At 32.0% G+C, this 25,176-nt stretch overlaps 2 protein-coding genes across 2 annotated transcripts; one reads left to right on the forward strand and one right to left on the reverse strand.

Moving 5' to 3' along the window:
• The first annotated feature begins 5,591 nt into the window (after positions 1–5,591).
• Positions 5,592–8,991, forward strand: LOC105792738 (protein HEADING DATE 3A). The gene is made up of 4 exons (XM_012621486.2): positions 5,592–5,839; positions 5,962–6,023; positions 7,359–7,399; positions 8,552–8,991. Exons 1-4 carry the CDS (start codon positions 5,642–5,644, stop codon positions 8,773–8,775), a joined length of 525 nt encoding a protein of 174 aa, XP_012476940.1. The 5' UTR covers positions 5,592–5,641; the 3' UTR covers positions 8,776–8,991.
• A 5,797-nt stretch (positions 8,992–14,788) lies between these two features.
• On the reverse strand, positions 14,789–24,034 carry LOC105792741 (sister chromatid cohesion 1 protein 4). The gene is made up of 15 exons (XM_012621490.2): positions 23,252–24,034; positions 21,925–22,186; positions 21,715–21,812; positions 21,579–21,625; positions 20,885–20,934; positions 20,511–20,595; positions 19,477–20,371; positions 18,989–19,345; positions 18,724–18,865; positions 18,020–18,156; positions 16,541–17,364; positions 15,998–16,031; positions 15,636–15,744; positions 15,347–15,476; positions 14,789–15,198 (listed from the first exon to the last, which is right to left on the reverse strand). The coding sequence occupies exons 1-15, from the start codon at positions 23,373–23,375 to the stop codon at positions 15,100–15,102; spliced, it is 3,393 nt and encodes a 1,130-aa protein (XP_012476944.1). The 5' UTR covers positions 23,376–24,034; the 3' UTR covers positions 14,789–15,099.
• Positions 24,035–25,176: the final 1,142 nt, after the last annotated feature.

Below are 25,176 nucleotides of genomic sequence, written 5' to 3' on the forward strand. Positions count from 1 at the left end.
AATCAACTTCCCCACTTTGAAGAAGATTAGATTGAATCAGGTAAAACTTAAAAACATATCTTGAAGATTCAAGATTTATCTCATTGGAGATATGTTTTATGTTGATTATCCTGTTGTTTAATTAGGAAGATTGACTATAATTGAAGAGTATGTTAATGTTAGTAAGTCTAACTCCTTAAAAATTTTGGAGACTTGTATAGGTGATGTACTATTCTGAAAGCATTTATTCTTATTCATTGAAGAACGTTTCTTGTGAGTGTATTGAGTGCAAAATCAAGTGCACGTGTGTGTGTGTGTGTGACTTGGTTTTTGGCCTAAGTTTTCAAGGGAGAAACTTAGATGAGAGTTGTCTAGATGTTATGTTCAAAAGTGAGGAGTCTAATCTGATGAATGTTAGAGGTTGTAATAACTTATTGTACAAGTTGCTAAGACAATAGATTATCTCTCTAGGCAAGGCCTCACAAATGTAAGGAAACCGAACTACGTAAACATATCAAGTATTCATTATTTTTCCTGCTTTGTTCATCATCAATGCCTAAAGTAGCGACCGCCTCCAGACGTAACAACGTCCAGAGTAAGAATATTGTACAAAGTCTATTAAAAAGGCGGTATTTGTAAGTATACGGGTCAGATTGTAATATAGTTACAACGAAGTAGGTGAGTACTCCGAGGATCGTGCCCAAGGGAGGCGAGCACTAAGTTAACTCTAACCTAAGCACAAATTGATCTAATTAATACTTTAGATAGATTACATTACGAAGAAATATAAAGAAAGGTTTTTGAGATTTTTTTATAATAATAAAAGAACATAAATAGTCTAGACCGGTTCAGGGTTAAGATGTTCACAGATAGCCCATATCAATTTTGGGTTAATTCCCACCTTAATGACTTCATAGGGTCGTTAAGCTTAGGGTTTAATTTTTTTCCTTTCCTAAACAGCTGATCAGCTAAGAAAACCCTACAAAACAGTTAATTAATCATACCTCCACTCACTAATCCCTCAAAGGAGGATTAGTTCCTCATGGATCTCATAAACAGTATAAACTTGATATAAAGAATAGACATGAAGAACGATTCAAGATTATAAAGTTTAGAAGAAGCCTGATTTGTATTGAATAAATGTCGCATCCTCACAGAGTTTGATCAAGTTAACAAATCTGATCTTTCCATTAGAGCAAAGAACACAACTAAAATAAACCTAAATCCTAAGAAAAGAGAGAAACTAAATAATAAAACTATGAAGGAAATTATACAATATGAAAAAATTATCCATAATATGTGTTAAATGAGCCTATTTATAGAATTAGAGTGGTCGTTGTCCTTAACCCTAGGCCATCTGTCGTTCTCATGCTTAATATTTGATTGTGCGGATCAAAATGCCCCTAGTTCGTAATTATTTCCCGTACAGAGTCAGTGTCGCGACACACTAGGTCCTGTGTCACGACAACGAAGGTAGTATGCTCATCTTCAAGGGTGTGTCGTGACATCCTCAGGCTATGTCGCGATACCAAAGGCAGTCTTGAAATTCTTCTATTTCGCTCCCTATTTTGCGACATCCAACTCTCTGTGTTGCAACACAAAGACTAGTATTGAGGTAGCACACCTTCTAATGGTTTCTTGCAACTCACAAAGTATGTTAGCTCACCCTTAGGACCCGTTCGACCCCTCAGGTTAATAAAAGATTCAAATTACACAAATTATTGAATTTGAATAAAGTAATAAAAACTTTACTAAAACCTGACTAAAGTGCTTTTATTCGAGCTCCTTAAATGCGAAAACTAGTTTAATTTGCTACACTGAATTACGACAGATCAAGCAGTTGGCACTATTCTTAAACATTGCTTGTGGCACTACTTGAGTTTGCTTGCAAATATCTCTTTAGTTCTTTCGTAACCTATCTCAGACCTAAGGGCAACATAATGTTATACCAACTCAAGAAAACATGCTTTAAGCCCAAAGAAACGAGCAAACCAAGAAAGTCGAGTCCCATAAACCTTTAGCTGACATGTGGCACTTGGGCAGCAAGTAGCTAACAACCCCCAATAATAGTACGTGGCATAAGTCAGAAGGCAAGATCAACAAAAGGGCTTGAAGTACAATCATATCACATCAAGAACACCTATGTGTAGTGGCAGCTTGGCTTCCACGCACTCTCATATAAATGATTGCCTCAAGATAGCTAGGGACCCTTACATAAAGACCCAAATATGCTCTCCCTCAAGGCAATATACTCGCCAACATTATCATTATTCTACTTTTTCACTCTTTTAACTTTCATTACCTCTATTACCTCGTTTTTAACTTAAGCATCAAGAGCATTCGAAGCATAAGCTCTAGTGCCTCTATAGTTTACCCTTTATTTTGCAAGCCTTCAACACTTCCAATCTAGATACATCCAACCTAATCCAGAAAGAGAGAGTACAAGATTGCAAGTATGTCAAAAACATGGGAGAAAATAGTAGAAGTTTCACTCTAATTCTCACATTTTTAAACTATGATTACAAACACATCTTAAAACGAGCAGTTGCAAACATAATGAATACTATTACGATCAAATTCAAAACCATATCGTAAGATTATATTATGATGTCGATTAAAATGGTAAGGAGTGAAATGGAAATGTGAACATGATAATGGGCGGCAGGTAGCGCATGTCAAATGTTGTCCTAGTGTCAGAATACAAGATAACGTCCAATCAAGGTTTAATCAAATGAGAGATTTGATAATGGCTGAAATTCCCGACAAGATTGCTGCGCCCAAACGACTGGTATTTGAGCTTACAACAACGAGAATGGTTTATTCTTCCATCCACTACCAAAGCCAAAGCATTGGGGACGTATGAGTGGCGATCACTTGGCAACCAATTGAGGGTTTTACCGAATATAAATTTTTTTTTAAAAATGGCCAAAAAGGAATTATGGGGAAAGGCAATGGTGAAAGGGAAAAAAGCGTGGGAAACCATATTTGTGGCTAGAAATAGAGGCGGTCATTCAATGGAATCACAACACTTGGTGTGTAGTATTGCCCCATGCAAGCTTAGAGGCCAATCTGTGTAATTGTCTATGGCCTCACTAACAGTACTGAATACTTTGCTTTAAAGATATTTTTCAGGTTTCCCTCTGCTGCCCCATTTCTTTCTTCTTCTTCTTCTTTTATTTCTTTTTAACTTAAAATTTCAAAGTGAATGTGGTCCATTTTTACTTCCTCAATTCACCATCACTCGTTTAGTGTTTATATTCAATCTATTAAGGAAAATCATGTGGTGCTAATCTGTAAATTGTAAAAATGAGTTAAGCCCAAGTAGAACCTAACACATTAGAATACATGCATAAACCCTGGGTATGAAATGTAGATAATATATATATTGACATATATATGAGTTTTATGGAGGAAAAATTGCAATATAAACTCTGTTTTTATATAATTTTAATTTTGTTTTACAAGCTATATTGTCCACTTGCTTATATCCAATAATTCAACTTACAATTTTATGTAAATTTTAAATTTTATTTATTTATCACTATTTTTACAAATTAAATACACTATTAAAATTGAAATAAATATTTAAAATATAAATAATGTTACAATAAACTATTTAATTGTCCCAATATTTAAATTTATTTAACAATCTACATTCACTAATTAACAATTAAAATCAAGCTAGAAACTATAAATAAAAATAGAATTTCACACAATCTACTATTATAATCTCTATATTTTAAAATCAATTTCTAAATATTATTTATTTAAATTCAGTACAATATCAATTACCATATTTTTAAAATTAAATTTATATATTATTATATTTTTAATTTCGCAACTTCAAAAAAAAAAAAAAACTTAAACTAAACAAAATACCTAAGCCTAAAAATCAGCTACCCTACGTCCCAATAGTTTCCTAAAAATACTTCGTGATCTGAATGACTCCTCCTCAGTGAATACCAGCTATGTGCGCAACCTCAAATAAATGTAATCTAATTAATGCTAGTTTTATATATATCAAAGACTTAACAATGTTACATGCTCCTTTCATGTGTCCCCCGCCCAAATGCTTGTGTTTTAAATTAGAAATGTTATTTTTTAGAGAGATAATTATGAAACTTTAAAATATTAGTATTTTATAGACAGTAAAATAAACATTAAGGAAACCTTGGTCATAAAAATATATACATTTTAAACAATTTTCAAATTAAGAATTCTTGATCCAAAACCTGAATTAACAATATTCACGTGTAAAAAATTACGAAATATCATTTTGAGAGGGATAATCATGGACCTCAAAAATGTTAATCTTTATAGACCGTAAAATAAACATTAAGGAAACCTTGGTCATAAAAATATATATATTTTAAACATTTTCCAAATTAAGGATTTTTAATCCAAAACCCAAATTAACAATACTCACGTGTAAAAGATATGACTGGAAATGTCAGTTTTAGAAAGATAATCATGAATCTCAAAATATTAGTCTTCATAGACCGTAAAATGAACATTAAGAAACCTTAGTCATAAAAAAATATACATTTTTAAACCTTTTCAAATTAAGAAATCTTGATTCAAAACCGAATTAACAATACTCACGTATAAGTGTAAAAGTTATTACACACGCAGATGTCTTTTTCATGATGTCAATTAAACTTTTACTTGTTTATACTAATATTATACCAAAACAACTAACAAATTTGTCAATCAAATTCCTTTTGTGGAGGAATATTAGAATTTGGACATCCTAATCCCTTTCCCTCATTTAAAATAAGTTGAAGTATATTTATATTAACTTTTAAAAAATTCATTTACTATTTTTCAAGATATTATCTTTAAAGAAGACGAATTATATACCTTTTTACTAGTTATACAGTGGCCGTGTGTTTCAAATGAAAGAAAAAATAGTAAATATTCTCAACTTAGTTACCCTATTTTACACCCCCAAAGGCAAAAAAGAAAAAAGTAAGTACTATAAATTATTTTATGTCATCGATATAGGTATGGGGAATCACAGAAAGGGCAAGCAAATAAAAACCCTAAAGAAGAAAATGGTTAACCCAAGCTGAGTTTGTGGCTACAATGGAGTCAGTCATTTTTAGTTGGGGTGACAGCCTCCTTTTTTTTGTAGTCAGCCCGATGCCCTTTTATCTTCTATATACTATACTATATAGCTAGCAAAGGGGTGTGTGTGTGTGTGGAATAGTCGAAGATCATCGGCTGAAACGATGTTGGGGGTGTGTATGTAGGTGGGGGGGTTGAATCGAATAAATTTATCGAAGAAAACAAAAAGTAAAAAAGAACTGATTTAGACATAATGTACCATGAACGGGATGCTGTGGACCGGCTTTTATGAAAAAATAAATAAACTAAAGTGGGCTGCACCACCCCTCTTTGAACTTCACTTTGCAGTTTTGAGGTTTTAACATTGGGTTTTGCATATTCAGGATCCTCCAATCAAATATCACTGCTGGCTTTAACAACATGTATTATGATAAAAAAGCAGCTAGATTCTATTGATGGTACGTAAAGTCTTAAAGTAGATACCCCCACCCCTTCATGTATAAATAGCAGTCGGGTGTTAGCTTGTGTTGATCAGATCAGTAAACCAACAAACCAAAAAAAAAAAACCTACACAGTAAGACCAAATAGCGATATCATGCCTAGAGATAGAGATCCTTTGGTTGTTGGTAGGGTTATAGGAGATGTGTTGGACCCTTTTACAAGGTCTATTTCACTTAGGGTCACTTATGCTACTAGGGATGTTAGCAATGGTGTTGAGCTTAAACCATCTCAAGTTGTTAACCAACCAAGGGTTGATATTGGTGGGGATGATCTGAGGACCTTCTACACCTTGGTAACTTACTTTTACTTTTTTTTTTCTTTATTTGCATAGTAATGGAGTAGGGTTTTTTTGTTTCTGGTTTTTGTTAATGATTACCAGCGGCTTCCCTTATACACAGTCACATTTTGGTGTAGGTTATGGTGGATCCTGATGCTCCAAGTCCAAGTGACCCAAACCTCAGGGAATACTTGCACTGGTGAGTCTTTATATATATAAATAAAGAGATCCATCATCTATTTTTCCTCCCTTTCTAGCTCTCTGTTTTTGTTGCATACTCAAACACACAAGCAAAGAGAAAGATGAACAGTCACAGTGTGTGTGATTGAATGGAAAAGTAGATGGGAAAAAGTGAAAAAAAATGAAGAATAAAAAGGGTTTTTTAAAGTATAAAAATGTTGATCTGAAAGGAAGAAAATTGATAATTTTCCGATTCTAATGTATATAAATTGAAGTTAACTATGCATTTTCTAAAATTTTTAATTATTTTCAACTCAATCGAAGCTTATAAAAAGTTTTTTTAAATCTATTCTATCGCACAATATTTATGCTGTCACATAACATTACTAGGATTAGAGTGAATTAAAAAAAATGCTAATGAGTTGAGGGTGACAGATGGTTTATAGTTTAGATTTTTTTTTCCCTTAATTTTATATTTTTCACTCTTAAGAGCACTGTTTGACAGATGGATAAATTTAAGATGCCCTATATAAATAAGTCTATTTTTTAACTATAAATAATCAGACAAAGAAAAACACAAACCATTTAGTCTAAAATAAATACAAAGTTATTTGGGACACTATAGATGCTGCCCATCCAACTACTGATGGGATGAAAGGGCAGAATTTGCCACACTATATGGTCTTAGACCAGTAGTTTTTATCCCTTTTATCATGTTTACATTTATAAATATTTTAAATATTCATCATATTTTTTCCCAATAAATGATAATAAATTTACTAACAAATTAGAAAGGCATGAATTAAAATTTAGTTCTCAATCTTGATAACTTTTTTCACCTTAGTTCATGAATTTTTTTTACTCACTTTAGCCCTTAAAATTGACAGGTTTTCTCAATTTGATCATTAAACTTGAGTTTTGTTAAGTTATAACGATGTGACATTTCGAAATTGTGCCAAAAATTACTTGTAAATTTTTTATTATAAATACTCATAAAAATACTTGTAAAATTTATGGAGCAAACTAGGAAAAATTTTCGAATTCCAAGACGGGTAGACAAAAAAAAAGAACCAAATTAAAAAAGTAAATGATATTTTAACCCAATTAGAAATTAAACTTCCTTGATATTCTCACACTGTCATCTGTCAAAGACAAAACAAAAAGAAAAGAAAACAGATTCTTCTCGTATCATAGATATGTGATGTGATTGGTCATCAAGTGGTAGTTTTTGGGATATATTGCAGAAAAGGACAAATTGTCTATTAATTTTATTCCCATCAGATAAGACTGTAGACAGTTTCCATCGGTATATTATACGTTTACTAACCTTAGCATCAATATCATACTTTTTCAGGTTGGTTACTGATATTCCAGCCACAACTGGTGCAAGCTTTGGTTAGTACTTCCTTTCCACACTCTATTCCTATTATTCTATTACACATATATATATTATATATCGAAGAGGTTTCAAAGATTCATCGGACCATGCATGGCATGGCATGTCATGTCAGGGCTAAGAAACAACCCTTTTTTTTTTTCTTATATGTTTTCTTTCTGATTCAGTTGGGTCCTCGTTAACTAAATTTACAGTCAAATAAATCTCTTTATCTGTGATATATGTAAGACTGAGAAAGGGCTGAGCTTTGAAAAAGTACCCCTTATCTCTCTTCCCGGTAAAAGTACTTTAGAATAAGTAAATAAGTAAAATTATATTTTACTTTTTTACTAAAAAAATAAGTAAATTAATTATATATGTTAGATTAAAAGTAAATTAATCTTTAATTCTACTGTTAAAAAGTATATATTAACATAATATACACATGGCACACCACATAATACTTTTAATTATTTCAACATTTTTTAATATTTTATTAGTTACATCAGTTTTTAACAATACAAATAAATAAAATTATGTACAGAGATTAAACATATTTTTAATGAATTAAAACAACAACCTAACTCTCTATATAGAGTCCTCGCCATACTTTTACCTTCTCTTACCTTGTCTTTCATTATATATGTCTTTTTTCTATATGAAATGAGCCTTGGTAACTAGTACAGTTTTGTCAAGTGATTGAAACAGTTATAGTATTTGTCGACCAATAAATATTGGATACAAAGACGGGCATATATATATATATTTCTCCTTGTCGACAAGGAGAATACCCTTTTCCTCAAGGTCCACAAGTGGGGAACCAAAACCAACACTATTTACACCACACCCAACAAATACATGCCTTGGCAAATTTTAGTTAAATATTGCACGACAACAGTTCTATGTCCCAAAAAAATATCTTAGCTATCACCAAATATCTCTCAAAAAAGTTTTTTGCCGTGTTGACTAAGACTTAATTCGGTTGACACTAATATTATTGTCAGTATAAGAAGACATAGATTCGAGTGTGTTGAAATGTGTTTATCCTCCTATTTAAAAGTCGGATAGAGGTTATAGATAATTCTAAGTATTTGTTTCAGAAAAGCTTATTGGGGTGTTTTTTTTTTATGTTATTTATATATAAATGTATATAATGTATGGTGATGGTGTAGGTCAAGAGGTGGTCTGCTATGAGAGCCCACGACCAACGGTCGGTATCCATCGTTTTGTGTTCGTGTTGTTCCGGCAACTTGGAAGGCAAACGGTGTACGCACCAGGGTGGCGCCAAAACTTCAACACTAGGGACTTTGCTGAGCTTTACAACCTCGGGTTGCCGGTGGCTGCTGTTTACTTTAACTGCCAGAGGGAGAGTGGATCCGGTGGCCGTAGGACATGAAATAAATAATATTGTTGTTGTTGATCATGTTTGATTTCAAGAACAATTTATTATGATGAATACGCACAGCTACTTAGAAGACAAAAGAACGTACAACGTTACTACACTAATTAATATTGTATTGTATGGGTGGCTACGCAAATGTACTTTAGTACATGTGTGTTATCAATAAAGAAAATGTGACTTACACTTTATAAAAACACCTTTCATAAAAGTATATCCTATATTTTTATAAGATATAATTTCGATTTAAAGGTCCAATCATGTTGGATTCCGATACTTTTTCCATAATGGCACCTTACATCCCTCTCACTTGCATTCATTCAACAAAAATTTTTAAGTGTTGGATGGGTAAATGAACTACAAAATTCTTTGTATTATATTTTAATTTTTTATAAAAAAATAAATAAATTAATTCATGTATAGTAGATGAATGAGTAAAACAACCCTTGCATTAAATTTGGTGTTTATATATAAAGTATAATAACAATTTTAACTCTCAACCTTTACGTTTATTCAATTTGACCCTACTCTTGTATTGAAAGTAAATTAGAAAATTTTGAAACTAATAAGGCTAAATGATCAAAAGATCTTGCAATAAATTTAAAAATCAATTAAGCCCTTTTAAAATTAAAAAAATAAAATTTATAAACAAAATTCATAAAAAAAGAAGTTATATTCAAAATATAACAATACCGCCGACACATTAAATTCAAATGGTTATAAGATTTTTAAAAAATTACCCTACTCTTTTATTGGGTCGGTATTGTTATTTTTAATAAAAATTATAATTTAAAATTCTTATAACTTTTTGTATGAATTACATTTAATATTTTTAAAATTTTAAAGGTCTTAATTGATTTTTTTAATTTGTTACTAAGGTCTTTTGACCCGTTAGCCTTATTAGTTTCAAAAAAAATTTAATTTACTTCCAACAAAAGAATAGAGACCAAATTGAATAAATGTGTAAAAGTTGAGAGTTAAATTTGTTATTATACCTTATATATAAACACCAAATTTTAACGGGTGGACTGTTTTGCTCTCTCATCTAACGTACAGAAGCTAATTTGTCCATTTTTGTAACACCCTCTAACCCCAAACCGTCGCCAGAACAGGGTTACGAGGCATTACCAGACATCTCAGACAACTTACTAATAATTCATAATTAAAATAATGTTTATAGTATAATTTAATAATATAATTCTTATAATGGACTCTCGAAGCCCAAACCATATATTAAGAGTAGAAAGGAACTTGTTCGAGCATTCTAAATTTTTTTTTATTTCGGCAATATTTCTGCTTATTTTTATATAAAACCCTCTGCAAATTTCAAAACACAACCAACCCAATTTCAATATTTCAACCAAGGCATTTATATACTTAAATGTTACTTGACATATTGACATAACAACTTAATTAAAAAAAATCCTATTATCTTACTTTACAACAAAACTATATAACGTACCAAAATAACCATTATAATCATTATGTACATGCCACTTTCATTTAAGAAAGAAAACATCACCAAAATCTTTATGCCGGAGTCGGGATTGTCCTGGATGCTGAACCAAAACTCTGACTCCTTTTTAACCTGCGCACGGAAACAACTGTACGTTGAGTATTTTATACTCAGTGGTATTACCATAATTCAAATTATAATAGCAATAAAGAAATAGAATTACCAAGCATGTAACTATCCATCTTCTTAATTATCAATTAATTCTTAAACTTTCATCAATTAACAATAACAATAAAATTCATTGCTATTCTTCAATTTCAACCACATATCACATGTAACAATTTCAATCACTACATAACCATTAAGTTCATGTCTTTCATTATCAATCTCAATTTCAATCCACAATTTTAAATTTTCTCACATTCAATACTAGAATCGATCAAATTCATTTGACTTTCTCATTTCAATTATTCACCCTATTAACAATCTAGACTTTGACGGATACACGGATTCCAATCCAAACACACCAGTACGGCACATTGTGTCTAAAACGGTACATAGTACATGATCAGTATACGACACATAAGTGCCTGAAACGACACACAAGATGCCTGATACGACACATAAAGTGCCTGACGTACGACACATAAAGTGCCTGATCAGCAAAGCCGATAAATCACGTACTCTTCCAAATCCTATGGCATGCCAATTATATCAGATTCAGTCCGACTAGCTAATAGGGCATTTCAATTTCACAATCAAATTTTAAAGAATTCATTTTCAATATCAATTATACTTTTTCATTCACTAATCAAAACACAATTCAATACCAACACATACTTTTCAAATTCACATTTCAATTAAATTTTACTTTTCCATTTTCAAGTCAATATTCATTTCAATTCCACATATATCCATTATTCAATTGAATTTCTTTCAACTTAATAATAATACTTACCTTATATTTCACTTACAATACACATAATTTAAATTTAACATTAAAATAATAAATAATTTGAATTATAGTAATACAAACCGTGATTTTCTCGAGTTTACTCCTTGATAATCTTCTCTTTTCCTTTCCGTGCCGATGCTTCTGATTCTTTGCTAACTACGAAAATAATAATAATTTACACTATTAATTTCAGCACTAATTATGATAAATAATTGAATTTCTATTAAATTTCTTCCTTATTCTCAATTTAATCCTAACTAAGTTCACTTACTTTCCTAATTCAATTCACACTCTATTTCTATTCAAATTTCATCCAAACTCAAATGTAACTATTAAAATTTCAGCATATTTTCCTAATTTCGAATTTCCCTCAATTTAGTCCCTAGAACATAAAATTTATAATTTCTTTTACAATTTAATCCCTTTATCAATTCTAACTTAAAATTCATTCAATTAAATCCCTAATTCAACAATTTATTCAACATGCACCATGCTTAAAAACCTAAGAACTTACAAAATATCAACTTAATTCCATCAAAACTTTGTTTTAAAGCTTCTAAATCATCAAAACTAAATAAAAGGGCTTAATTGACTTACCAATCAAAGCTTTAAACCTTAAACCTTTAGTTTTTCCTTTTCTTTTCTTTCTTTCTTTTTCCTGCTCTGTTTCGAATGCCTCTGTTCTTTCTTTCTTTTTGTTTTCTTTATTTGTTCACTAATTTAATTACTTTAATAAAATAATAATTAAAACAAATATCTATTTAGTAATTAAATTAAGTATTACAAATGTATGTATTTTATTAATACACTTGTATTAAATTATCACCATACATTTGTCTTTATTTAATTTATTTCTTAATATAATATTTATAATATAATTAATTTAATAATATACTTTATAATTAATTTATATATTTATATAAATAAATAATATAAAAATCTAAGATTTTTACAATCTTATGCTGCCTCAACCTCCAAATGTGGCTTAATTTCCCATTTGGTCCCTATTATTTTCCTTTAATTTATAATTAAACTTTTACCATTTATTCAATTTAATCTTTTTTTTTGCTAATTACTCATTATTAGGCTAAATTCACCTATCCAAAACCTAATTAAACACACAACTAGTCTAGTAAATATTTCTAATAATTATTTTCGAACTCAATTTACTAAGACGGAGGCCCGATATTATACTTTTCCAATGCCCGTAAATTTTGGGCAAATAACTCAGTCCATGAATAGATTAATGAATGTTGTACTTATATGACTTCAAGGGCTGATCAAGTCTTACATTTTTTGGTTATGTTGTCATTCTGTTAATGTTGAAAACCTATTGCTTCCGTGATGGTCAAGGCATTGCAGTTCGCATTTGTATTTTCGTTGATTCTCTGATGTTTTCTCGAGAACCCATGGATCATATCTCTATAAGCACTCTCTGCTGGACCTCAATTTTCCATGTTATTAATGCTTATTCACTTCACTGCATAGTGTGGTATTGGTTCCTGCAATTTGACACCTTTAGGCACTCTTAAAGAAGGTCGAGAGTAGTTGACAACGGAGTAACTTTTTGCCCAAACCTGAATCCGAAGGAGTGTGTGATCAAGTTAAAGAATTGAGGGGAAGTGGCAAAGAGCTCTCGTATGATTATTTCGTCGTGTTGGTGGGCGATATGATCACGGAAGAAGCTCTTCCAACTTACCAAACAATGTTGAATACGAGATAAAATCGGTGCTAGCTTTACTTCTTGGGCGATCTGGACTTGGGCTTGGATTGCTGATTTAGTAGAGACCCAACGTGACTATTAGATTCCGCTGAAGACAATGCCGATATACTGGAATATCTCGTAGGAAGATGGAATGTAGCAAAGCTAAAGGGTCTTTCTGGCGAGGGAGGATGTGCTCGAGACTTTGTGTGCCGACTGCCAAAACAGATTTGAAGGTTGGAGGAAAGAGCTCAAGCCAGAGCTAAGTAAACATCCAATGTTGCTTTCAGTTGGATTTTTTATAAGAAATTAACAGCTTAATGGTAGTTGTCACATTGTAGGTTAAGCTTTCTATCCCTATTTTTCTACCCATTGCATGTAATTAAAGTTTAGCAAGTATGATGTTACATATTCTATAGACTGGGGACAAGTCAGAAATTTTTTTTATGGGTATCGAAATTAAATTGTAATTTTTATGATAGTAAAAATGTAATTTCATTATTTTAATAGTTTATATCTTTATAATTTTTAAAGGATTAAATCAAATTTTTGTCATTTTTAAGGGGACGAAAGTGTAATTTTACCTTTACTAATTTAAAATTTTAAAAGACCTAAATGAAAAAAAATTTTATTTTAGAGGTGTCGGGACCTGCCAGCCCTCCCTAGATATGCCATTGGCTAAAGTGAGTCTTTCTTACACATAAATAATGATATTTAATGTATTGGAATGTGATGGATAAAATATCGATCTATAATTCATTATTTTTAATATCTTGAAAAGTAAATAAACGAAATGTTAATCCATAATATTTGGAAGGACTAAAGAAATTTGAGAACAAAATTTTGTAGTCTAAGAAGTTCTTAGAACAAGACTTTTCTTCCTTGCAAATGAGATCAAGATTCAAAGCTTTAATAATAAGATCGAGATTTTGTATTTATATAACATATAATTCTTACAGTAATAGTGAATATAGTCGTAAGTTGAAATATAAAATTAGTCTTGCTCGTTACAATTTTGGGTACTTTTATAAATTTATCAAAATTACTACGAAAAATCTAAGTAAAAAATTTCTCTAGTCCTCAATTTTGATGTTAAGTAAATTAGTCCCTCTAAAAAATTAGAGCAAATTGATCATTGTCAATTTCTAAAGTGAGAAACTAAAGACAACTAATCACAATGTTAATATTTTTTGTCAATTTAGCCCTCAAAGTCTACACATTTTGTCAAATTGATCTTAATTTAACAAATTTAACCGCAACATCTAAATATTTTGTCAACTTGATCCTGATTTAACAAATTTAACTTGCAAAAGGTACACATTCTGTCAATATTTACACAAAATATGTAAAAATCGAATGCTAAATTTATTACTATACCAATCAAAATTAAGTACAATTGATAAAAAAACATTAACGTCGTGTCCTTATTTGCTCATTTTCAATGTTGATAAGGATTAAATTGCTCAAAGTTTTTGGAGAAGGATAAATTTGCTCAGTTTCAAATTTAATAGGGACTGGAAAGATGTTATTACCAAAAATCTAAAAAGGTTTAGACCTTTTCATCAGCTCCAAAGTTACACAAAAGTCGTAATAGTTTGTGATAATTTAGTCATGTTGCACAACACTTTTTGTAATAATTTATATGATCAAGTAATGTTTTGCATAATTACAAAAAAAAAAAAAAACATTACAAATATTGTAATAATTTGTATAATTAGAAAATATTTTTATATTATGAGTAATGTTTTTCTGCATTCATACAAAATATAAAAGGAAAAATGAATTATAGAATCAGGTAATATTTTTGTATAATTGGAACCAATGGAAAGCACAAGCAACTCAACTCAAAAGAATATCAATGAAAGGCCAAATAGCAGCTTGAAACAAAGAAATAATATAAATAAATTAGCATCTTCATTTGCAAATTGAGATATTTTACATATATAAATATATATACATACACACACATAACTACCGTCCAACTGTCCTACCTACTCGTTACAATCAAACATGAAAGATGACGTGTGACATCCCTCCCCACTGTTAAGCTATTTAAATTTCATTTGCTAATCAACATCTTTTTTATATAATAAAAATATAACCAAACATTTTGATTGAAACAAAATAATCAGCACCGCAGGCTGAGCATGAAAGCAACACCAACAAGGCAATTTCCACCGTATCTGCTATTTTTCCTATGCAAAGGGATCAGAAATCTGATTTTAAGAGCTTCAATCGAGGCTTTATACAGATATCATCGAAGGGTTTCCCCTGTTCTACATGGATGTAATCTTTTGTCTTAAGAACCTGTAGATTGGATAATATTTACACCAAGGAACAAAGAGAATAATTTATGTTAATATGTAGTTAGTAGCAGAAATCTGTTCATTAATCCGTAGATGGATAGTGTTGTGCACTTAAAATGTTACTTTCAGATAAGTTTTAGTAGACATACCAGTGTTTCGAAAAACATCCTCGATGCTTCTTTACGTGTTTTACGAGCCAATAGACTGTCCATAGAAAGTGCCTTACGTCCATGTACAGCTTCATCCTCGAATAAATTCTGGAGATACTTGGCAACAGCCCTTAAAGAAAAAGCATCAGAAAACATTAAGATGAGATCTAGAATCATTCCAGTTATTAAGGAACAAATTTATTTCGACAAATGCTAAATTATTGTTGAAATTAATGAGAGTTAAAAAAAAAAAAATAGTTATATCAATGACTACAGGGAGCATACAGACCTGGTACGAGAAGACCATCCACTATTGTCAAGAAGACGACTTTCATCACCGCCCGGCATGCCATTATCATCATCTTCACCTAGCTCATCATCATCTACATTCAGGAATTCTGGAAAGAAAGATAAAGAAAACAAATGTTCGGTAAACAAATGTCCAATCATCGTTTACATTGGGAAGCAATAGCACCCTATGGTCCAAATCCTAACCGAAGTCCACCTGCCTGAACCTTTCATTACTAAAAGAAAATTATATATACAAACTGTGATTCATTTTACTTAAAAAGAAAATTCAAATAAATATAACTTCAAGTAATGCTCATCAACACTGAAATGTAAAAGCAAAACAAGGCAATAAGATCAAACCTGTATCATTTCCAATGGCAACATCCTCAAACTCCTGCACCCCACAAGGCCAAACAGTCATTTAAGGGATTCTTAGAGCCTCAAGTAAAACAAGGAAAACTACCACAAATACAACTTTCATAGCAACATTATAAATATAAATAGCACAATGACTGAATAAGTTAACATGAATACAAAGTTGAGGATCGGAATAATTATCTATATGTGAACCATGCTTTATGAATAGAACAAAGTCAAATATTCAACATAAATTAAAATATATTTAGAAAATATATGTTTGTTTAAGTATGGAAATATTTTCAATGAATCACTGTCAACCATGTTTTACGGAATAGGACAATGTTAAATATTCAACATAAACTAAAATATATTAGAAAATAATTTTCTTTTTCAAGGAAATATTTTCAATTAATCAGTCTGGAGTGGATCAGACAACTCAATATTGATGCCTAAATTACTTTCAGCTATTGCTCTAAAGTTATAGCACTACTTGAATATTACAAGAATAGAAATTGCTAACAGTTTGGAAAAAGTTGCACTTACAGCTTGATTATCCACAAGAGAGGTCATTTCTTTATTGACTGCATCAACTTCCTGAAAGGTTGAGGTTTCTCCCGTATTTAATGAAGCATTGTTCAGAACCACATCAACATTTTCTGAATATGTAGAATCCATTCTACATTCTTCAATATCCTTACGGATAGGGTCCTTGTCATCATGATCCAAGAGTGCAACCTCAACTTGAGCCTCATCTATCACATCAACCTTATCATTTTCAGCTTCATATGCATTTTCAGAACCATTCACAGACTCACCAGTTTGTAAAGTGACAAGAGAATTAGTCCCATTTTCAATAGGTGCAAAGCATTCTGCTATACTACCATCAGCTGATGTATTGGCTTTACTTTCTTCCAACAAAAACTCAGTACCAAGATTAGTTGGGGATGACACCCCAAACTCATTTAGAACAAAGTGATTTGATGCATTAACAGCTTCAGCATTATCTCTGTCAATTTCCATTTCTGTGATCCCATCGACAGGATTTCTATCCTGTTGAGAATTCAGATCACTGTGTTCACCCTGCCGAGTTTCAGTGTGAACAGTAGTACCCTCATTCAGATCACTGTATTCACCCTGCTGAGTTTTGGTGTGAACAGTAGTACCAACAGACTGTACTTGCTCATCATTGCCATTAATTAAAGGCACAGAGCTCCCTTCAAATCCACCTTCAGCAATATCAGGTCTGACAGAGCACCCTGAATCCTTAGCTACTTCATTTGATGCGTGGTTTTCATCACCTTCAGAAATCCTGATACTGCTTAGATCATATTGTTCACTGTGCAAACGTGTCAAGTCATCCGACATACCTGAAAGGTACACCATTTGCAACTCACAAAGTTATAATCAACGTATTAAAATTAAAAGAGACAGAATTATTTCAAGTAACATAAATTCAAAACAAAGATGGACAACCGTTAAGATGATCACAGTTAAATCTTAGTCCATACAATTTAAAGGTTGAGTTTAGATTCATACAAATGAAATCAATGCAAAAACTGAAGTCCACATCTAGAAAATAATCCGTAGAAATAAGGTAATAGTATATACGCTAATAGGAAAAATGCATGTAGTAGCAGGCAGTATAGTTCTGAATAGGGCCAGAGGATGCCCTAGACTAAACAAACATCTAAATGTCACAACTTTTTCCAATGAAAACAAGTCAAATACGAACAAGGCCTTCAGGAGATATATTAGAGGTGTATCAATAAATTTTCCTCACATAGGGATGCAACATAATATTGAGGTGTGTGGTGTTCTTTCTTCTTCTTTTTTTTTTGGGGGGGGGGGTTGTTTCGATGCAGTATTATCATTCTCCCTCTTTCACCACCATGTACATTAAAACACACCGACTATTAATTTTCACCCATTGCAATTAATGAACAAATTGGAATTCTTTTCTTTTATTTCAATGACCCAACAAAAGCATGCAGATACAGTGATTTTTCAGCACTTTGATCTCACCAGTAAGTACAGATTCACTAAAGATTTCATCTTCCAAGAATCGTCTCTGAATCAATGAAATTTCAGTGCGCGTGCAAGGTGCTTTCTTGCGAATACGACGTATGTCTTCAGTATTAACCAACTGCTGACGTATTGTACTTGATAGAAAAAAGCAAGGACAAATTAATCAGTACTTAAACACTAGATCTAAAATTATAAATGCAACACTAAGATTCTCAGAATAAATTCCATTCAAGAATATTTCATAATGTGCCATGCTGAGAATAAACACAATTTGATCATATCTCAATTCTTAAGCAAGTTAATGCAATGTAAACAATAATGTCATACTGCAAATAGATTATTATTATCTATATATAAAGCACCAGGTACTTCAAAACATGGCAAGTCCCTTTTGTAAAATTTGTTGACAACAGAAGAAAACAAAAATGTGCTTTAGATAAAGCGCGTCAATCTATGTCAAATGATGAAAAGGTTGCAAAAGAAAGCATGAAAAGGTAGAAACTTCCAAGTGCATGAATTTCATAATATAAATTTTAATTTATATAATCAAAGAAAATAGTGAGCTTAAATAAAACAATGTTATATGACTGCAAAAATAATATTGCATTTGAATTTTCAAATTCATTTGAGAAGAGAGCAATCATCAGAACATCAACTAGTGAAAGAAAGAAAGGAGCAATAAAAACATATTAATAACATACTCGCCATGTAAAACCATAGTATCATCCATAAGAACTTTTCTCTTGGTGGCACTAGGTTTTGCTGCAGATCGTGTGCGTTTCCTTGATGCAACTTCAAACTGAGGAGTTGGCTTCATTTTAAAAACTGAAGATTTTCTCCCAACTGAAGCAATAAAAAATTCATTTACAAAAATATTCTTATGAAGAACAGCCTTACAATCCATGCTATTCTAGTAATTCAATAGAAGGCAGATAATAGTTAATTTAGAGTTAAAAGTGCTGCTACCTAAAATAGAAGACAACAAGTCATCATCATCAGGAACTGATTCTGCAGTTCTCATGGATTGGGGCCTGCCAAATGATTCAACTGAGTTTATACTCTCTACAGTCAGTGTACTTTCAGTTAAACTTCGCTTTTTTCCTGAAATGAGTTTCGTTCCAGCATCAATTTCATCATTCCCTGCTAGGACCTCTTTGTCTGGGGTAGACTCAACCAGCAAATCACTTGGTTTATCAAGCAGTTCTTCCGGTGCAGAGAGTAACCTTTCAGGTGCAGGCAAGTCAGACATAGAACAACTATTTGAATTTTCCAACTGATGACCACAAAAAGCAGGTTCCAACATCTGAGTTTGGCAGACTTCACCTGCAAGAAGATAGTTAATAAGAAACAATCTAAAACGAAGTCATTATGGTTAGAAAAATTGTTGTCATATATAATCTTAAAAAGATCCCCAATCTATGTAAGACAACATGCATGAGACTCATAAAACAAACCTTGCACCTCAATTGGAGCTCCAGAAGCATGAACTTCCTCCTCCCTTTGGGACATATCCACAGAGTTCTGCTCAGCAGCAGCCAAATTATTGCTCCCAAGAAATTGAACAGACGAGACCTCTTCATGAATACCAGTTTCTTTAAGATTTTCAGAGACATTCGGTTCTTGAAAAGCTTGAGCTTCTCCATCAATTACTGTTGGCCTACTAGGTGATTCCAATGGACAGGAAGGATTTGAAGCTATTGCTTTGCCATGTGATTCTTCCAAATTACAGGTGGCTTCCGCTTCATTCCCAAATTCAAATTTTTGTAATGCTTGATCATTTTCCAAATTGCCATCTGACACGGGCACACAGTTGCTATTTGAACTTGTTCTTCGAGCAGGTTCATCCAAATCAAAGGTGACATTGGAGCAGCTAGGAGATTCTGCACATTCCCTGTCAGTTCTATCAATTGAGTGCATACCGCCATTATGCATCTCTTCCACCCTATCCAAACCATCAGGTCCTCTGACAGTCCCAACAGCAGATGCACACTCCACAGACACAGCATCAGGGAGAGAACTTTCATGCGGTTTAGTTTGTTCTTTCTCCATGTCACTAATACGGCAATCGTTCTCAGGAGGCTCGATAACAACAGCATCATGATTTATTTCATTTTCCAATGACTGATCCAATGGATTGTTATCTTCATGGTGAAGATTTGATTTATTAGAAGCATTTTCTACACACTTTGAGTTGGCCAATTCTGTAAGATTGTCATGTTCTGGTTCTGCATGATCACCACCTGTCAGTTCCTCATGAACACCAGACAAGTTAGGCACCTCCACTAATCCAGGAGTACCTGGATCTTGTTCATAATCAATAAATTCAGAATTTGCAGCGAGATCTTCTACCTAACACCAAGCAGAACATATTTATTAAGGCAAGTAAGAAAATAAAATGGTTAGAACATGAATTGTTTCTACAAGATGGACAGAAAGTATGAAATTAAAAGGAAATTGAGATTTCAGTTATGTTGAATATAAAATAAACCTGATCCCCACTGCAATCCATTGGCATAGCTTCTGAATTACTTGGGACTTGCTCTTGTGGTACATCTGACCCTTGGGGATCATATCTGAAATGAAAGTTAAAAGCAAGCAATAAATACAAAATTATCAAAATATTTGCATAAATTAACTAGTGAAACTAATGACTGATTAGTAATTGGCTGTGCTTTGCAACCTACCCAATAGGGAGTTGAGAAACCACACTATCCAAAATGAAGAAAAGGAAAATATGATAAAAAAGCATATATGAAGCATAAGTATTTGATATGCTAATGATCAGAGAAAGAATAAAGTGCGACTGTGTGTGTGTGCATCTGCATGTATATTTATGTGTGTTTGTCTGTGTGTGAAGCTTACTCTGACACTCCAGCATGTTTGGATGATGCAACCCTATCTAGGACAAGCTCCTGCTTAAGATTAATTCAAGACAAGAATTTTCAGTAGATGATTGGCATAAAGAGAAAATAGAACCATGAATAAGAAAAATCGGGTCAGTCAATTCATAAAGAAGACAAGCTAAATACCACGACCCCAAAGATATCAACTTTGAATGACAATGAATGAAACCATCAGCAATTCAGCAATTTAAAGGTTCTGCTGACCAGAGGATCCATGGAAGCATATTCTCAACTTCAAAAACCAAGATGTCAGGGTTTCTGAAGTTAATCACCTATGAAATGGTTTCAGTAAATTGATCCACTTGATGCGCATCCCTAAAAGATCATAAGCAGTCCATTTGTACTTACTACTGAGGGTAGGGATATACATTTCTGATATTAATCTGATGATATTACTGCATCACCTACTCTCACAACGCAGTAAATTTACAAAACATTTGTTCTTTTACCCCTCTTCTTTGCTAAGGCATCATTTTAAAATTGTTCCTCCCCAGCAACCCACTTTTCTAGTTCATTTCATTACCTTTTAGTGGGTACGACCTCAACATTAGTAAGCCTCCAATCTAGGTCCTACATTAGCAAGCCTCTCTCTAATTGCAAACCACCTGCCAAACTAATCCCTAAATGATGGGGAAGAAAGAATGATAGATTACCTCATCAAGCAGACCAATCTGAGAAGTGTCACCATCACCAAAACGTTCTGAAAATATTCAAAATGAAGAGATTTATATTTACTAATATTTTTCCAACCAAAAAATCCAGTGTATCACAGTCAAGAGCAGTACTGACCATCCAATCCAAATTGTGATGTGGAGTAAACAACACCGTCCATGGTATCTTGAAGCGTAATCTGCTCTCTTGAGCTAACATGATGATCAACATAGTTACTGCCAAAAGAGCTACATGTTAACAAACATATAGTACTTCCCCAGATAGCTTATGAAAATATTCAATGTGTATCTCGTATCACCAAAGCAACAGAAAAACATCATGACTAACCCCTGAAAGATCTCATTATCAGGCAGCTCAAAGTCATCAAGATCAAAAGTCTCTGGCAAAGTGATTGAATGGTAAGGCGCAGTTGATTCTTCCGGTGGCAAATCAACCGCAGTGGAGCGAAAAGCCTGCTTTATCTTAAGCAAGGCTTCACTGCAATCATCAAAAAGGTAATTCACCTTTCTAGAATATATCCTCACCACTCCGAGAAGAAGATGACTTGACAATCGTAGTGCAATCGGTACATCAGGAAACAGAATAGAGTCTGCTCAGAGCCATATAACAATAAATAAGTAAGATTATAGTTAAAAAAAGAATTCAAAAAGTTAGATAAGCCTAGGCACCTATCCTCGGTAAGAAGGTTCCCTGTAAACAAAAACAAAATTTGATATTGGAACATGAAAAGATAGCAACCCTATCATCATCATGATTGTATAGCCTTATCTAATTCTATTAGTGCAGTGATCTGCCATGAGCAACAAAACCAACAAAGTGCTGAGTAAACTCAATGGAAAATTCCTCTCCTGAGTAACCAAGTAAAAACCATATTTTATGAAGATGCTACCAACACCATGGTTATTTACCCTGCCAATAAGGGAAACTACTCCTGCATGACTATAAATTTCAAAGCAACAAACAGAGTTGCCCATAGCCCCTCCGTGTATGTCCAGCAGGGCCATGACAAGGAAAAAGCATGCAATGACTTGAAGAAAATAAGCTCATAAAAGAATAAGAATGAAGAGGAGGATGTTATGAGCTTTTAAAAATTATCTTTAATAAATATTAAAAGAAACTTTCAAAATAAAATTTTCTATTTCAGAAACTGGCAGGCAATAAATGCACATGAGCAGCAAACTATTCCAATATGCACACTACCTCCGACATATTTCTAGAGAGTCCATTTTAACCTAACCTAATAGTATGGCCATGCCATCAAGCTCGCTAATTTTCAAGCTAACCCAATATTTATAATTTCCAACTCCCAAATACCAGTTTTACTAATATTTGTTTATTGATCAGAAATGTTTTGATTTGATCAAACTGTTAGAAATACTCAATAAACACAGAAGTCTTCAAGCATCAGCAATATTAATTCCAATGATTGGTTTATTGAATAATAAATTACAAATCATGGAAATGAAATAAGCATACCTTCCAATCAAATAAATAAATTTTAACTAAGTACTTCTAGCTATTTATTTCCTTAAGAAGACATACATATTCCTCAATTTGGCAAAGAAAATAAATATGCAAATAAAGAGATAAAGATTCTAAATTTTAACTCTGGATTCCAAACTAAACAAGTAAAATGAAATTAGAAAGTACTAACCAACAGATACACCGATGTCAGTATCAGCCACCTGATTCTTACGGAGCTTCCTCTCCAGATGAGCTGCTATCCATATCGTACCCAAGGGACCTTTCTTCGCCAATATAAACTGTGAATAAAACATTTTTTTCTCCCAATACGATCCCTACTTTTTCACACAAACTTCCCCACCCCTAAATGTAAGAAAAACCTATTATCTAATCTTAAAATTATCCTCCTAATCAAAAATAAACCCTAAAGCAAACAACTTCAAATCCTCGGTACAAATTCAACATGCTCCCATAGCTCCCAGGACAACCCCCTAAATTTCCAAAATTTCCCAACATAACCCTTAATTTTTTCTACTCCCAGCTACGAAAATGAACAAAAAGAAATTCAAAACATCCTAGATTTCAATAATAAGAACGAAACCCTAATTACTCCCTATCCACCAAGCAACCATTGACACACTCGAAAAACCCCGTAACCCATATAAAACGGGCACCATTTCAGCTAAATTCACAGACCCACCACTTAGTAGAACATCCCAAAATATCGAACCATAAGAATCGACCAAAAAAGGAAAGGAAAAAAAACTCCCAACTTGGGCTTTGCTTCGATGCGTAAACCCTAGCCCTCGAATAAACGAAGCTTTCGTGGAGAGGAAAACTACAGCTTCATAACTGAGTTGAGGGGATTGAAGAGAGAGAACGAGTTAGAATAGTGAGTCAGATCGGACAGACACGAGAAGAGAAAGAGGGTGAGTTTCCGTGTTTGGTGTGTAAGGAAAGAAAAAAAAAAAAAAAAAGGAGTAGCGTCGTGTCTGTTATAATGTAATGTAAATTAATAGTAAAAGATTCGATATTTGAAGATAAAACTAAAACAAGCTTAGTAGCCCGCGCTTACTCTTTTTTGATTGGTTAAACTACTTTTAATTTATTATCTGAACACTCCATGTGGACCAAAATATATCTTACACATTCTTGGAAAACTAAACCGTTAATTTTCACAAATTTAAAATTTAATCCCTATATTTTTAATTTTAAGAATTTAATGTTTTTTTAATTTTAAAATTTAAGTTTAACTGTTAATTTATTAAATTATTTTATTAATTCAACTTTATTATAATGTTATTATTTTACTTACATTATTATCAAGTGAATTTTTTTAAAATAATAAACCAAAAATTTTAACAATAATAACAATTAAATCTAAATTTTAATTTTAAAAATAAAAAATCTTAAAATAAAACTACAGAAACTAAATTCTAATTTTCAATATTCACTTGCAATTAATGTTCAACAAAACTAATTTTTAAAACTCATAAATACAATTATGAATTTAAAATGATTAATGTACAACTTAAATGACACTAAATTAATTAATAATTTAAAAACTAATTAGTAAGTTACCTAAAGAAGCTTGATTTTTTAGAGTCCTAAAGAAATTTGATATTTTATAAAAGTAAAGATAACTATATCATTTTAATTTTTATCTCATATATTTTGTTAAAATTAAATAACTTAAAATATAGTTTTAAAAATTTAAATGAATAAATGGTTCAATTAAGAAATTTAAAATTTTTCAAAGATGACATAAAAATATTCACAATTTCCTTGAATCTTTAAAAAATTAATCCAATCAAATTCACATCCGACCTATTCACGGCATTGACCTTGAAAACAGACTTGAAATAATTAACACAGCATTAAACTTTCATGGCTTACTTTTTTACTCATTAACCTTTCAAGTTTCCATTTTTGGCATATTCAAATTCTTATATTTCTTGTTTTCATTTTTCTCCTCTCTTTTTTTTCTAATTCCTTTATATTCCTCAAAATTCGAGAATTAATTTATTTTTTCGGCATTTTTTATATAAATAACATTAAAATATTGATTAATTGTGAGAATAATTTGAAGAAAAAATTATATATAAAAATGACTTA

The sequence above is a fragment of the Gossypium raimondii genome, chromosome 8, assembly GCF_025698545.1.
Source record: "Gossypium raimondii isolate GPD5lz chromosome 8, ASM2569854v1, whole genome shotgun sequence".
In the NCBI taxonomy this organism is placed as follows: Eukaryota; Viridiplantae; Streptophyta; class Magnoliopsida; order Malvales; family Malvaceae; genus Gossypium; species Gossypium raimondii.

Bases quoted from the DNA above. Each gene is read 5' to 3' on its own strand.
- LOC105792741 (XM_012621490.2), bottom strand. From the start codon at position 23,375: ATGTTTTATTCACAGTTTATATTGGCGAAGAAAGGTCCCTTGGGTACG. The intron at 20,372-20,510 runs GTTTATTTTATA...GCTTGGTGTTAG, and splicing joins TGGATTGCAGTGGGGATCAG to GTAGAAGATCTCGCTGCAAA. The intron at 15,199-15,346 runs GTATGTCTACTA...TCCAATCTACAG, and splicing joins GGATGTTTTTCGAAACACTG to GTTCTTAAGACAAAAGATTA.
- LOC105792738 (XM_012621486.2), top strand. From the start codon at position 5,642: ATGCCTAGAGATAGAGATCCTTTGGTTGTTGGTAGGGTTATAGGAGAT. The intron at 5,840-5,961 runs GTAACTTACTTT...ATTTTGGTGTAG, and splicing joins TGAGGACCTTCTACACCTTG to GTTATGGTGGATCCTGATGC. The intron at 7,400-8,551 runs GTTAGTACTTCC...GTGATGGTGTAG, and splicing joins CACAACTGGTGCAAGCTTTG to GTCAAGAGGTGGTCTGCTAT.